Genomic DNA, 17,333 nt, shown 5'->3' with positions numbered 1-17,333 from the left:
GGATGTGTCGAATGTTCGTTATCTCGACTTTTTTTCCTAGGTCCCGACAAAGTCGACATAACGAGTTTCGACTGTATATGATTTATCATGGACGAAACTTACAATAATCTACTGGCTACTGAGGAAGCCAGTATAAGGTACAAAGTCGTTACGAGTGTAAGTGAGACGTCCTGAAAGTCATTAAGATTGGCTACGGGAGTGGGGGGGGGGGGGGGGGAGTATGACTTCCTTGTCCCTAATGGTTGTTGATAATACGTCATTCGAAATTATAAACACAAACATTTACCGTCAAAAAGGATGGAAATTTTACAAAAGTCTAACACAGCAATGATTCATTGCCAACTCTGAAAATTGAGGAGTTCGACTTTATTTCTGTTTAAATTATAATTATGTTTCTTTTATTTGCATTAAACTGAAAATATACGAGGGGTTACATTAAGAAAAGCGGTCTTGAATTATCTGACCTAGGACTTCCATTCTTTGTGAACATATTGCCCGGCTGCTATAAGATCTAGCCGTGACAATGACACATGACATACTCATGCATTTCATTCCGTAGTACCACTAATTTTGATCTGCCCGCCATGTTTCTTTCCCTATTGTTTATACATTAATAGTGATGTTTGTTTAAAGAGTGCTTAGGCTAACCATCTTTCATATAAAGCGTAAAATGTTAATTATAAGATGTTGTAACCTCTTTTCAACTGTTTTACATGTATAAAATTATGTATATCACAGTTCATGGAACAGACGACCTGTTTTAACACACTAGTACCTCATTTTAAACCTTACGTTATCATAATATAGTGATCCAAGACCAAAAAAGATCATTCGTTTTAAGAGAAGTATTGACATATGAAAAGCTATTTATTGTACATGGACTATCGACACATTGCTCGATCTGTCTTCACAATAGAAAATCGTAGATGAAAAATGATATCTCCATTAAGAATAGTTTAGTTAATAGCATCGGGTTTACATTGCGGGTATTATCATTACATTTTAATAAAGGTTTTGGAATTTAGATTTTATTTTGAAATGGAGCATGTATGGTTATGAGAACATGGGAACTACAACAAGTGCCCCGCGAAAATTGGTAAGCCTTACTTCAGCACATCGTTAATTATAGTGTTAAAACAAAGGATACTCAGTCGCTGAGAATTGTTACTGTTTATTGTATTATTCGTGCGTTGAAATATGTTTATTCTGATGTAGGGAATAGTGGGTGCCGAATTGTATACGAATAACAAGAATTAACACGCTTGTCATTACGTTAACGAATTTTAAAATGTAAATACAACAAAGCGAATGTTTTCATACAGAAAATCCGATGAAACACATGTTATTTGCAAATTGATTAAAGCATTTATAGTCCTGTATATTCTGTAAATTCGTGTGGTGGTGAATTAACCAAATGAGCACATGTGTGGCATTGTTTCAGCCTTCGAAAGGTAATCAGACTATAAGGCCAGGACCAGACGGTAAACGCAGCGGAAGTAAAACTGTAAAGTTTGAGCAGGTATATCTTTAAATATTGCTGAAATTTCGAATAACAGAGCATATTGTGTGGTTCTACATTTAAACACTGTGACGCGAAATACAAAATAATTTGAATTTTCTTCCCACTTCATAAAAATATATAACAACAATGAAAGCATGACAGTATGTATGCACATCTTTGACATCTACTTACACATTCCGTTTATACACTCAAACGGCGTTGAGTAAACGCTGGTCCTGTTAGTATTAAATGTACACTTATTTAGGAAATGTTTGACCCTTATAGGCGCCGAGAAAACAACTCCCATATCGAGATTATAAAAGGGGCCGGCCTCGACCTACCAAGAGACGAGTCCGGTAAGCCCTTATATGTGTTATATCGTATATACTTACTTAATATATAAATACACCCTGGAAACTCCTCCTCACAACAGCAGACTCCAAGGTGTTTAAGTATAGAGAATATATAATAAGATTTTGAGAATTTCTGCATCGGTCACCAAAAATCAAACACGTTCTGGGCCCTTTATTTCTGTGACCGTATCATTTGTTCTTCATTGTTTTTACATTCAATAATTGCATCGAATGTATTATATAAAGAGGAATCTGAAACGCATTATCTTTTGAAGGTGTAATCGTATTTTTGCATAAATAAAATTTAAGATTACTTTGCCCAAAAAGTATTTTTAGCGTGTATAAATAAGATTCAAAATTGAGTTCAAGAAAAGAAACAAAAGCGAAGTGATGAAAAAGCTTATTCGAATATGTTGTATGAAGTGTAGTGAATTAATCCTGATGTTACACAATTTATATATATACATGCTAACGTAGTTATATCATCATGATGCTATAAATTTAAAATAACTCGAATCTCCTTCAAATGTACAGTATTCACATTGGAAGTTTATGTATTTTAATAACAGGAATTTGCCAGAAGCAGGTGACATTAACCCGTGGATGGAAACACTCCCTGCTAACCATTCTTTCAGCCCACTTACCAAAGATCAAACGGTAAGTACAGTTCCCTGTACATACGTCTAAAGGTAACAACTCAAAACCTCTTCTGTCATACTAGCTGTAAGGATACCACGATAAGCTTTATCATACAATTTTGTTACAATGCAGTAACTTTTTATTAATATTTATTTATATTGGTCGTAGTATTAGTGGTTTGTTCAGTTTGGCGGCCGGATTTTTACGGTAAACAACATAATTTAGATATATATAATCAAAACAGACGACATATGCAAAATTGTACAATATCAAAGCAATTTATACGTAACACATTATTTAATAAACATACTGAAAAGATTTTATACTGATTCTTCTTATACTACAACTATTTACATTTCAGACACTAAGAAGTGAATCATTATTACTAACCGTAAGACGTTGTCTGTGAATAGTGCCACCAAGCGTTATGTTCGGATACAATGGAGTGATTCGTGCTAAAATAAAGGCCGAAATATTAATATGGCAATCTTAAAATGTGGTATTGATTGTGGAATCTGTGAACACCAGCGTTGTCAGGATATGCAACGTGCGTGTTATGTTAAGTGTTAGTTACTTCATGTACAGCCATAAACTACGGAATCCTATCAGGGCCATCGCAATCCTCCCCCTAGTCTATTGAAAATAATCAAGAAAAATACGCGATATATTTTAGCTAGAAATTCGCATTTCTTTCAATTTGTACAGTATTTTATGAAGTTAAACTTTAGATAGTCAATGAAAAAAGATGCGTTGAAGCAACAATAAAGATCACGTTTTTTTCTGTACACACAGCCTAATTAAAAAGATGCGCCAAAGTAATTGTCAAACGCGCTTCTTTTTTCAATTTGTACAGTACTTTCTTTAGTAAAACCTGGAAGAAAGGTTGACTGTAGTTAATATTGCGTTTTTTTCTCCTTTTCGAAAAAGATGCACCGAAATAAATGTCAAATATCGCATTTTTTTATCGAATTTCAAATGAAAATACAATAGTTTTCATAAACATAGTACTACAAAATTTAAATAAAAGAATGTGAAAATGTAACAAACAAATGTCGTGGTTATGTTGAACATGTTTTTAGGCAATTATTTCTACAGGTTTGTGTGAAAATATTATATACGAGATGTTTTTTCCGACGTCGTGCTCCGGTGTCGTTTATGTACTGTATTAATTCCAGTGTTATTTGTAAACCATTTGATGTAACTTTAATTTGTTTTCTGTATTATATTTTATTGATGTTGATAATCATCCCTATATAAATTTCATAACAATATTCAGTTGTTTTTACCTTCAATAAACGTAGTCCGCGAACTTATCATACAGCCCTTGTACAAACAGGTTCCTCGATGGTACATAGAATAGCATTACCTCTTTTCCTAAGTACATATTTTCGACAAAATCAGAAACTTTCTGTTTACTGTATTTTGCCTTATTCTTTATCGCAAAAAAACATATATGTCTGTATTAAATTAAGATTTTAACATTTATTCTGATAGATCATTTAAGTGTTCAAGCCCACACGGAAAGCCTACAAGCAGAATTGTTCTCGAGTTTCATCCAAATTTAGCGCTTGGATGTGAATCGCAGGTTAAGAGTTTATTTTCTATTTTACATGTATCCTTCGTCTCTTATTTTAAATCAAGATTTTAACCCTTAACGGAAATATTTCCGTCACAATTTCGATGCTGTTGCCTACTTTATTTGTTTGATTCGAGATACCATTATTCGTTCTACTTCTAGGACATTCGCTCACGAAATGTCAACACTCATTGTGCGTTTAGTATCAACCTGAATCCGTCCACAGCGAAAACACAAAATCTCTTGCATAATCTCAGGGGTGGGACTCTAATTTCTGCCCTTAATTCATTGTGGCAGGCCTTGTACCTAGTATCTGAGTTGTTATTAAATATTGAATAGGCGGTAACGACGTGTGCTGTATTCTGAATTAATCTGAGAAACAATGTTCAATTCTTAAATTTGCAACCTCTCTTCTTGGGTAAGGATGCAAAAACGTTGTTGTATCGGAAACGAAAAGCTCATCAAACGCGAACTTTTGAACCGAGTTTTAACAATAAATATGAGCGCAAAATAATAAAAAGTACATAGTGTAGAATTATCGAAAAGAGACTAGCGCTACGAGAGTTGTAAGGTTTTCGAAGCAATAATTGTAAAACACAAAGAACATTATTTTTGGTAGCACTGCAAAATAAGTTTAATTCAATGTTTACGCAGGACTTTAGTGCCGCCACTGGAATACATTTACATCCTGTGATGTGGAAAATGAAAAATGAATGTTCATTTTTTTTAAGCAAATACCTTGGATCTACAAAAGTTTTGAGGAAGGAAAGACACCCATCGTCTTCGTGGTCGGCCGATTCTCGAGCTCTTTCCGAAGTCGGTCACAATTTTACTTATTCATTCCCTCAATCCAATTTTTTGTTTTAAAGTGCCTTTCTGATCATACACAACTTGTATATTCGTATTTCCACTTGAAATCCGCGACGTCCTACCAGGTATATCTCATGACGCACGCAGTTAGAAATACCTCAGCTGAACTTTAAATTCGAATTTCGAATATAATAGAAAGTCTTTGTCAATAAATTAATCTAATATATGTATATGTAACACAGCCATTTTCGGCGAGCACACAATGTTTAAGTGTACAATATTATTAAAGTAAAGACACAATAGCGCTAAAACTGTAATTGTGGGGTACGAAAGTGGGATTTCATTTGACTGTGTAAGTGCAGCGATGTGGCACTATTATTTCAGTCTTTCTTAATCAAAACTTTAGTGTCTTTAGCAATCTCGATTGCACTCGAACTATGGACTATGGACTACGCCTCGTCACTATCATCTGGGCACAAAGAATTGAACAGGTTGCTAATATTGTGCACTTTTAATATTCCAAAGAAACAATTGGTTCACATTTCATAAAAAGCAGTTTTCTGAACGGAAGATATGAACTGTGTAGTATGGATACTCAAATGTTCGATGTGCATGTGAGTTTGGTTAGTGGTCACCAAGCCGGACAAGTGGGTTTTCTCCGGGTTCTCCGGTTTCCCCCACAACACAAGACCACACTCTCGCGCAACATCGTGCCAACGAGAGTGACTTAGTATAAGCTATCATAGCTTATTTCACAATCGTTGTAAAATATATAATGGTTAAAGAAAATGTTCGATGACTATATGTGTTTAAGGAAAATGTGAGAGAATTGGAGAACATTAAGATTCTTATCTTGTGCTGAACATCGGTCATAAGATGTAGTTTAAGATTAAATAACGTGTGTAAGTCAATAGCGTCAGTCTTTCTCTCACTTGCGAAAATTTTGTTGTGTGCAGTAAAATATTGAACCCATATAATAAGTGTAGCCATTTTTTTTTACTTTTTAATGCCTTTAATATCATTCATCCATCACTATCAACTTTGTTTTATTCATGATTTTCATTAGGTTGTATTTCATGACGAGGCGAAAAGCATTTTTGTAGACAAAATAAAACGTAATATTTACCTGTCGTTTAAAAGACCGGAAAAAGTTTATTATGTGACGTCGTAACGGTTGAAAAATCACTTACAGACGCCATAAACGGTCTGTTTAAAATCCGGAAACAGTTTAGCATACGACGTCATAATGAATCATGTGGTATCATGTCATAAAACAGGTATTTACTTATTAGCTGTGAAATATGCTATCGCCTCGGTCAATAAAGATTTATTGGTTAATGTGACAGCGTATTTCACGGTTAATAAGTAAATAATTGAATAATTTTACATTTTTTATTTTATAATACGTATGGTGATTACAGCTTGACACACACGACAATACACAGTCTCGCATCATCGAAGTCATCTACGGTTTGTACGACTTGTTTTCGTAGCCTGGTGGGAAAGTAGGGTATCTCTCTTCGCGCCTTTTCTTCATGCGACAGAACATGAAGCCGACGGCCATCATACTCAACAGCAACGCCAGCCCAAGCACAGCCAGGACCACGATCAGTGGAACGGAAATGCTGCTGCACAGATCATCATCGGCTGCTTTCTGGTTGAACAGTTTCATGGCGTCCTCGTCTGAAGTAAGGACATACAAGTTATTGTTGATTACATTTTTATTGAAACCCATTTAATTTAGCTCGAGTGTGAAGACAGTCGAACGCTGGGATGAATCACTCATCTCAAGTCCGTTTCCAAAACAGAACAGCAGTATTATGTTAATTTTCAAAGGCAAAGATAAGGTTCCTTTTTGGGATTCAGCTGGCGACCTCTTTGGTGGGAGGCGTACACAAATATCGAATTCATTTTGGTATTTGTTTATGATATTTTGATCAAATATTACTGTGATTGGTAAACACCTAATGGATAAAGAATCCTACCAACTGACGGTATAGGCAGTTCCTACATTCATAACCATCATGTAATAGTTAATGATTGTTATGTATTTACAAATGTTATTATGGTACGATTATCCACTCACTAATGCTCATAATGTCGGTTGCTCGCGAAAATGTCTAAAGAATTATGTACGATATGACTATAATATCTGACTTCTGTGAATAGTTTGTAATAGGCTTACAAATTCTCCAAGAAGTGAAGAACTATTCAAAAAATAATGTCAATTGATTTAAAACTCTTATCATTTCACTGTACACTTACATTTACAAACAAAACAACTTTAAAACAAGTCAGTGCCGCCTACCGGAGAAAACTAGTACGGATGTAGCCAGCGTCACTTTATCGTACATGTTGGTGCTGTTGTCTGCTGCACGGCGCTTTCTTCTCGTACATACTGGCTGAAAAAGCGTAAACTTATATATCACATGCTATACCTTGTTTCCGGTTAAATATAGTCATATCCTATTTTTCTTCATTTCACATGTCATATATAACATCGCTCTATTTATATTTGTCCGTTAACATAATAATCCCTTCGCATGTTTGTAAACAAATGATTTGGCAAAAACATTAGTTTAATTGACAATGTTCAAGCAAATCGTACGTTTATTTCTCAGTTTGTAAATGATATTAAAGAATTATTTGAAAACTTGTTACACTGTTCATCCAAATATTGTGGTATTTTGTCTTGATTTTGTGAAAAACAGTTTTAAAGACGGTCGGTAGTAAATGTTTTGAAACTTGAAATGACGTAATGAACATATCACAAACAATGACATCATCTTACAGAATATGACTTCACAATTTAAAATAAAGCAAGTTTCGTCAAAAGAATAGTATTTTTTGTTTCTAAGTACGCATTCTACTTATAAACAGAATTGAAACGATCGGGATGTATCTGTGATTTAAAGTAATCGCGGGGAAGATTGATTTGTGGCACCCGGCTCATCACTAGAGCAGGTGCAACAGGTAGTTCGTTTCAGCCATATTTTACTGATAAAAGCATGTGATAAAAACCACAGAGACTTGATAAAAACATCTGACACTCATCATCATATAATACACAGTTTTATTCAATTCGTCCAGGATAAAAACGTTAGTAAGCTCGCCTACTAACATACTACCAACGGGAATAAATTTGTGTAATAATGATGAGTGATGACTCGTGACAGATCAGATATATATATCAGATGTTTGCAAGACTGGAGCTCCATTTTCAACAGCAAACCTTTCGTCGAAAGAAGTGCATAACAGTCAACTTTTCACAAACACAAATTTCTCAAAGTGCAATAATGACAGAAACGTAAAGATGACTAAGAAACACCTGCATGTATGAGGGGTGTACAAGGGGTGTAGGAGGGAAGTTTACGTAGAAACACGTGAATGTACGAGGGGTGTACAAGGGATGTACGAGGGGTGTAAGAGGGAAGTTTACGTAGAAACAGGTGTATGTACGAGGGGTGTACAAGGGATGTACGAGGGGTGTACGAGGGAAGTTTACGTAGAAACACGTGTATGTACGAGGGGTGTACAAGGTATGTACGAGGGGTGTACGAGGGAAGTTTACGTAGAAACACGTGTATGTACGAGGGGTGTACAATGGATGTTCGAGGGGTGTATGATTGAAGATAACGTAGAAACACGTGAATGTATGAGGGATGTACAAGGGATGTACGAGGGAAGTCAACGTACAAAGACATTGTGTGTATGAGGGATGTACAAGGGATGTACGAGGGTTGTACGAGGGAAGTCAAGTAGAAACACGTGAATGTATGAGGGATGTACGAGGGTTGTACGAGGAAAGTCAACGTAAAAACACGTGAATGTATGAGGGATGTACAAGTGATGTACGAGGGTTATACGAAGGAAGTTAACGTAGAAACACATGTGTGTATGAGGAGTGTTTACAAAGAAACACATGAATAAAACTACATTGATGTACAAGGGGTGTTTACGAAGAAACACATTGATGTACGAGGGATACACGATGGAAGTACTTGGAGTGTTTACTAAGAAACACATGGATAGACACTAATGGATCTACGAGGGTTGTTTACAATGAAACCCATGAATGGAAACAAAAGGATGGACGAGGGATGTATACTAAGAAACATGATGATGTGAGAGGGGTGTTAACTAAGAAACACATGGATTTACGCGAGTTGTTTTCCAGAAAACACGTGGAAATACGAGGGTTGTTTACTAAGAAACATGTGGATGTGAAAGGGGTGTATACTAAGAAACACGTGGATGTACGGGTGTTGTTTTCTAAAAAAAAACGTGAATGTACGAGAGTTGTTTACTAAGAAACACGCACATATTTTAGGGGTGTTTACTAAAACACATGGGTGAACGAAGGGTTTTTAAACTAAGAAGCACATGGGTGTACGAGGGGGTGTTTACTGAGAAACACATGGGTGTACGAGGGAGTGTTTACTAAGAAACACATGAATGTACGAGGGGGTGTTTACTGAGAAACACATGGATGTACGAGGGAGTGTTTACTGAGAAACACATGGGTGTACGAGGGAGTGTTTACTAAGAAACACATGGGTGTACGAGGGAGTGTTTACTAAGAAACACATGGATGTACGAGGGAGTGTTTACTAAGAAACACATGGATGTACGAGGGAGTGTTTACTAAGAAACACATGGATGTACGAGGGAGTGTTTACTAAGAAACACATGGATGTACGAGGGAGTGTTTGCTAAGAAACACATGGATGTACGAGGGAGTGTTTGCTAAGAAACACATGGATGTACGAGGGAGTGTTTACTAAGAAACACATGGGTGTACGAGGGAGTGTTTACTAAGAAACACATGGGTGTACGAGGGAGTGTTTACTAAGAAACACATGGATGTAAGAGGGAGTGTTTACTAAGAAACACATGGATGTACGAGGGAGTGTTTACTAAGAAACACATGGATGTACGAGGGAGTGTTTACTAAGAAACACATGAATGTACGAGGGAGTGTTTACTAAGAAACACATGAATGTACGAGGGGGTGTTTACTAAGAAACACATGGATGTACGAGGGAGTGTTTACTAAGAAACACATGGATGTACGAGGGAGTGTTTACTAAGAAACACATGGATGTACGAGGGAGTGTTTACTAAGAAACACATGGGTGTACGAGGGAGTGTTTACTAAGAAACACATGGGTGTACGAGGGAGTGTTTACTAAGAAACACATGAATGTACGAGGGAGTGTTTACTAAGAAACACATGGATGTACGAGGGGGTGTTTACTAAGAAACACATGGATGTACGAGGGGGTGTTAACTGAGAAACACATGGGTGAACGAACGGTTTTTAAACTAAGAAACACATGAATGTACGAGGGAGTGTTTACTAAGAAACACATGGATGTACGATTGGGTGTTTACTAAGAAACACAGGAATGTACGAGGGAGTGTTTACTAAGAAACACATGGATGTACGAGGGAGTGTTAACTGAGAAACACATTGATGTACGAGGGGGTGTTTACTAAGAAACACATGGATGTACGAGGGAGTGTTTATTAAAAAACACACTGATGTACGAGGGGGTGTTTACTAAGAAACACATGGATGTACGAGGGAGTGTTTACTAAGAAACACATGGATGTACGATGGAATGTTTACTAAGAAACACATGGATGTACGAGGGAGTGTTTACTATGAAACACATGGATGTACGAAGGAGTGTTTACTAAGAAACACATGGATGTACGAGGGAGTCATGGATGTACGAGGGAGTGTTTACTAAGAAACACATGAATGTACGAGGGGGTGTTTACTAAGAAACACATGAATGTACGAGGGGGTGTTTACTGAGAAACACATGGATGTACGAGGGGGTGTTAACTGAGAAACACATGGATGTACGAGGGGGTGTTAACTAAGAAACACATGGATGTACGAGGGGGTGTTAACTAAGAAACACATGGATGTACGAGGGGGTGTTAACTAAGAAACACATGGATGTACGAGTGGGTGTTTACTAAGAAACACATGGATGTACGAGGGGGTGTTAACTAAGAAACACATGGATGTACGAGGGGGTGTTAACGAAGAAACACATGGATGTACGAGGGAGTGTTTACTAAGAAACACATGAATGTAGTAGGAGTGTTTACTTAGAAACACATGGATGTACGAGGGGGTGTTTACTAAAACACATGGATGCACGAGGGGGTGTTAACTGAGAAACACATGGATGTACGAGGGGGTGTTTACTAAGAAACACATGGATGTACGACGGGTGTTTACTAAGAAACACATTGATGTACGAGGGGGTGTTTACTAAGAAACACATGGATGTACGAGGAGTGTTTACTAAGAAACACATGGATGAATGAGGGAGTGTTTACTAAGAAACACATGGATGTACGAGGGGGTGTTTACTAAGAAACACATGGATGTACGAGGGGGTGTTTACTAAGAAACACATGAATGTACGAGGGAGTGTTTACTTAGAAACACATGGATGTAGGAGGGGTGTTTACTAAAACACATGGATGTACGAGGGGGTGTTAACTGAGAAACACATGGATGTACGAGGGGGTGTTAAAGAAACACATGGATGTACGAGGGGGTGTTAACTGAGAAACACATGGATGTACGAGGGGGTGTTAAAGAAACACATGGATGTACGAGGGGGTGTTTACTAAGAAACACATGGATGTACGAGGGGGTGTTTACTAAGAAACACATGGATGTACGAGGGGGTGTTTACTAAGAAACACATGAATGTACGAGGGAGTGTTTACTAAGAAACACATGGATGTACGAGGGAGTGTTTACTAAGAAACACATGGATGTACGAGGGAGTGTTTACTAAGAAACACATGGATGTACGAGGGAGTGTTTACTAAGAAACACATGGATGTACGAGGGGGTGTTATCTAAGAAACACATGGATGTACGAGGGGGTGTTTACTAAGAAACACATGGATGTACGAGGAGTGTTTACTAAGAAACACATGGATGTACGAGGGGGTGTTTACTAAGAAACACATAGATGTACGAGGGGGTGTTAACTGAGAAACACATGGATGTACGAGGGGGTGTTAACTGAGAAACACATGGATGTACGAGGGGGTGTTTACTAAGAAACACATGGATATACGAGGGAGTGTTTACTAAGAAACACATAGATGTACGAGGGGGTGTTTACTAAGAAACACATGGATGTACGAGGAGTGTTTACTAAGAAACACATGGATGTACGAGGGAGTGTTTACTAAGAAACACATGAATGTACGAGGAGGTGTTATCTAAGAAACACATGGATGTACGAGGGGGTGTTTGCTAAGAAACACAAGGATGTACGAGAAGTGTTTACTAAGAAACACATGAATGTACGAGGGGGTGTTTACTGAGAAACACATGGATGTACGAGGGGGTGTTAACTGAGAAACACATGGATGTACGAGGGGGTGTTAACAGAGAAACACATGGATGTACGAGGGGATGTTTACTAAGAAACACATGGATATACGAGCGAGTGTTTACTAAGAAACACATGGATGTACGAGGGGGTGTTTACTAAGAAACACATGGATGTACGAGGAGTGTTTACTGAGAAACACATGGATGTACGAGGGAGTGTTTACTAAGAAACACATGAATGTACGAGGGGGTGTTTACTAAGAAACACATGGATGTACGAGGGGGTGTTAACTGAGAAACACATGGATGTACGAGGGGGTGTTAACTGAGAAACACACGGATGTACGAGGGGGTGTTAACTGAGAACCACATGGATGTACGAGGGGGTGTTTACTAAGAAACACATGGATGTACGAGGGGGTGTTTACTAAGAAACACATGGATGTACGAGGAGTGTTTACTAAGAAACACATGGATGAATGAGGGAGTGTTTACTAAGAAACACATGGATGTACGAGGGGGTGTTTACTAAGAAACACATGGATGTACGAGGGGGTGTTTACTAAGAAACACATGGATGTACGAGGGGGGTGTTTACTGAGAAACACATGGATATACGAGGGGTTGTTAACTGAGAAACACATGGATGTACGAGGGGGTGTTTACTAAGAAACACATGGATGTACGAGGGGGTGTTTACTAAGAAACACATGGATGTACGAGGGAGTGTTTACTAAAAAACACATGGATGCACGAGGGAGTGTTTACTAAGAAACACATGGATGTACGAGGGGGTGTTTACTAAGAAACACATGGATGTACGACGGGTGTTTACTAAGAAACACATGGATGTACGAGAGGATGTTAACTGAGAAACACATGGGTGAACGAGGAGTGTTTACTAAGAAACACATGGATGCACGAGGGAATGTTTCAAATGTAATATTGTTGACCTTGCAACACCGATGTTGTTTCCATCTTGTGAAAATATATTAGCAATAAGTATGGATCAGACCTGTCATCTATTACGTTGATTCAACTGTAACGACGCATAACAGCATCGCCGAATCACTGCTTATATAGGGCGCAACTGTGCCTTTTTGGCACATAAAGACGATGAACTTAACCATTTATTATAATGCTAAAAATATAGTTCTAATATTTAAACAAAAAAGATGGTGATGACGATGATGATGATGGTGGTGGTGATGATGATGATGATAATGATGATGATGATGATTGGCGGTTGTGATTGTGGAGATGATGGTGGTGGTTGTGATTGTGGAGATGATGGTGGTGGTTGTGATGATGATGTTGATTATGATGATGATTAAGATTAGTGCGTAGCATATTACTGTCATTTTGAAAATATATTGGGATGATGAAGATGATGATGATGATGATGATGATGATGATGATGATGATGATGATGATGATGATGATGATGGTTGTGGTACTGATGATGGCGGTGGTGGTTGTGATTGTGGTTATGATGATGGTGGTTGTGATGATGATACTATTAGGGCGTGGCATATTTTGAAAAAAATACGGAAAAAGTAGGTAGATATTTTAAAGTTTAGCCAAAATTGAAAGTGGAAAATAAATTATTACTCCTCTTGGAGTGTTCACATCTACATTTTCTTGGTTACAAATGACTATTGCATAAAAACACAATCAATGAAGAAAAGACGTCCATGGTCACCCTATATCAGTCATCTGAGTCCTCTTGTTCAAGTGCCCAAAACTAATGTCGTGTTGAAAATTTTGGAAACAATGTAATCTTTAAAAGTTTACCTTTCGTTGCCCTGGTAACCAGAGATATACGCTGATGACCTAGACGCGAATAAATTTCACAATCGCACAATTACCAGTGGTTCTTGACAAGGAAATAATTCATAGCTCATCTGAGCACAAAGAGCACATGTGGAGCTGTGAGGATTGTTGGATTTCTGTTGTTCGTCCGTCGTTAACAATTGACTTTTCTAGAAACGTTTGAAATGACGTTGAAAGTGCGCATTGCCAAGGGTACATGCCCGTCAGTCTGACACAAAGGCGAGAATATACGATGTTCCGTCATACGACGATTCAATTTTCTGATTGTCCGAAATGACGGTACTGTGCGTTTTCGTAACATAAATTCCCGCCTTTAGTCGGGCCAAACGTCATTTTAAACGTTCTAGCAGATAGATCAATTGGTTTGATTCACATTTAAACCGATCTTTCTAAATCTTTGTCAGAATTGACGTCTCTAAAAGTCTAGTTCAAAGCTTGGTTAAGGGGACACAAAAAACTAAGTCCGATTTTGATGAAACTTTATCAACCACTATTGTACTAGTATGAGTTTTTATTGTTTTTTTAGGCGGCGAATGTGTGCCTTTTTGCCACATAAGAAAGTCCTGTTTATATGTGGTCGATTTCGTTTATGCGACGATGCTGTTATGCGTCGTTACAGTGCTACCCAATAAAGATAGAATTCTAGTACAAAATTCCGATCGAAACACCCATTGTTGATGACCACTCATTTGTGGTGTTATTCAAAAGTATATACCTAAAAATAAAAGGTAAATTATTTTGTTATCATTATTTTAAAGACGAACTCAACCTCATACACACGCGTTTATTCTCGAGGTTTTGAATTAATGGTAACAGCGGGCGTTAAAGTATAAATATCTGCATTGTAATTTTGAAATTATATTGTCGCAAATAACAAGTCATTTAAACTTTATTGAATTGGGAGATGTCGTGTATGTTAAGTGTATCTTAATCTCTGTTTAAAATACTTGTATAAAGAATACATTTAAAGGCATTTTTTTCAAAACTGTTTAAGAGATACGCAATTCATATTTTGAAGATTGGTGATTTTATAAAAATTGCGTATGTTTTGGGTATAATAAAAAAAACATATGAAACATCTCTCAAAGGGCGGTTGAACGACAGGCAGGCTAAGCTATGCTTACCATTCCAGTACAAACGCCGTCGCATGGCTGGACAGTAACCGAGATTGACAGCGTGACTGTTTGGCCGTAGTACCGCTTGTTTGTGAATGCAGGAAGAAACATATTAAAATCCATGGTGATTGTCTGTGTGTTGGGGGCAGCCACTGCGGGTTGGCCGAAGTATGCGGCAAACATTGGACAACTGAAATTTAATACTTCATAAAACAATCCATAAGTGTATTGTCGAGTGTTGATTAACAATCTAAACACGAGTCAAGTGACTTTAAGGGCTTAGTGAATATTTAAAACTCCATACTCTGCAGTAAATATAAATTTTGCTACCTCAAGTTATGCCCATATAATGTCAAATTATTTTCACAAATGATACGTTCAAGATACCCTTGTTGAATGTTCACGCATTTCACTCATACAAATATGTTACACGTGAAAATTCCGTTGTGTACCTCTAGCCACCCCCCCCCCCACCCCCCGATTCCCCCTCCCCTTCTGAAAGCAAAAAATCGTATACGTCAAATGTCAAAAAACTAGAAAACATCTGTAGAAATATTCTTCACGAATTCGTAACACATTCCATAATGTCTACGTCACTTAAATACACAGGATGCTAGAACATATTGAGTTGGAGTCCGGTGGTTATTGGAGACAAAATTATATTGGTTGTTTTTACTAAATTACACAAAAGGTTTTGTTCAGACTACAACCCAACAATGAGTCTATGCTAATTTTTTCGTGAAACGGTAAACGATGAAATAACCTAGGTATATAGATGGGTTAAATATCTATAAATAATCCTCTTGTAATGATGAAATTGTAATTTATTTATTTTTGTTTTCATTCCGATTTTGAAGTTTCTGGGGGGTTTTCTCTGACCTATTTCTCAATATCATATTTTGTTTTAGGTATTATTGGAATGTACTTGGATATTGAAAATAGTATCAATATTTGATAAGAATGCAAATCAACTTCCACTTTGAATACAGTAACATTTAGCGCCACTTTAGAGTCACCCTAAACTAATGTTGCGTGCATTTCGATCTTTCGTTCACTTCTTTTGTATATTAAAACTATTTTCTGAAAATCAAAATAAAGTTGTTTTATTTCGACATTATGCCTTAGCATTGTTTGAAGCTAGAGCTAAATGTGTTTATTTCAACCTGTATGTAAAGTCTAAACGGAGCGCTGGTTAAAGTAAGTTTTAATTAACAAGATCATGATGAAACATTGTGTTTTTGTAAATTCAAATTTAATATAGTAATGTTTAAAGAGTTTATAGGAAGCACGACCAGACCGTGGTCACCAGATGATAAAAACAGGAAAAACACATGTTTTCAAAAAGTGTCGAAAAACGGGTCGGTATATTTTGCATAGCTGGGATAATATACAATAAATAACAGAACAAGTGTATTTAGTATATTCGAAATAAGTAAAACATTGTTGTTTTTTGTATAACAATATGTATGTCGATTATTTGATATCAGAAATGCACTTTATATATGTATCGCAAAGGCCAATTTTGTTCTCTAAAAAGCTTTGATTTTTTATTTAACAATAACATTCCAGAATTTATAATATTCTATTTCACTGAGGTAATAACAAACGGATGTCTTGGTCATCGGAATTTCCGCAACGATGTATTTTCAATGAACTATTTATCTACCCGAACCAAGAAACCATATCGAAACAAAAAGGTTAAAGAGGGCTCGTTTATACAGAATATTCTGGTCACACATGGGCAAATAGTGCTTTTGGCAGCCTGAAAACCAAGCAAGGCTTCTTAGATATCAGTTTTCTTTAATGATACAAATTCAATCTGATAGGTTTTGACTTTGAATAGTTTTTTCTAAAACACCCGCAACATGTTTAGTTGTGTTATAATATTTTGAACAAGAATTAACCACTTAACAGTAGTTCTGATAACATAGTTGAATGCATATAAACGTAATTACAAGAAAGAAAGTATCTGTGAGCGTAATGTCGAAATTCATTACTTGTAAAGAGTGTAGTTACTTCAGTAATGGAAGACGAAAGTCAATTGATAGCTGTTATTATTTAAAAACCAAAAATATTGTATAATTATATACATATGTCGGAAAAAACTAGTATCTTATTTTTATAT

The 17,333-nt window shown here is 36.8% G+C and overlaps 1 protein-coding gene across 1 annotated transcript; it reads left to right on the top strand.

The window, feature by feature from the left end:
* Positions 1 to 968: 968 nt before the first annotated feature.
* LOC128233089 (uncharacterized) lies at positions 969 to 3,728 on the top strand. The gene is made up of 5 exons (XM_052946970.1): positions 969 to 1,096; positions 1,442 to 1,519; positions 1,787 to 1,857; positions 2,424 to 2,511; positions 2,855 to 3,728. The coding sequence occupies exons 1-5, from the start codon at positions 1,046 to 1,048 to the stop codon at positions 2,900 to 2,902; spliced, it is 336 nt and encodes a 111-aa protein (XP_052802930.1). The 5' UTR covers positions 969 to 1,045; the 3' UTR covers positions 2,903 to 3,728.
* The last annotated feature ends 13,605 nt before the right edge of the window (positions 3,729 to 17,333 follow it).

Source organism: Mya arenaria, chromosome 4 (genome assembly GCF_026914265.1).
Source record: "Mya arenaria isolate MELC-2E11 chromosome 4, ASM2691426v1".
Classification (NCBI taxonomy): Eukaryota; Metazoa; Mollusca; class Bivalvia; order Myida; family Myidae; genus Mya; species Mya arenaria.
Note: the sequence above shows the minus strand (reverse complement) of the source record. Positions and strands in the feature narration are given on the sequence as shown.

Bases quoted from the DNA above. Each gene is read 5' to 3' on its own strand.
- LOC128233089 (XM_052946970.1), top strand. From the start codon at position 1,046: ATGTATGGTTATGAGAACATGGGAACTACAACAAGTGCCCCGCGAAAA. The intron at 1,097-1,441 runs GTAAGCCTTACT...GCATTGTTTCAG, and splicing joins CAAGTGCCCCGCGAAAATTG to CCTTCGAAAGGTAATCAGAC. The intron at 1,858-2,423 runs GTAAGCCCTTAT...TTTTAATAACAG, and splicing joins CCTACCAAGAGACGAGTCCG to GAATTTGCCAGAAGCAGGTG.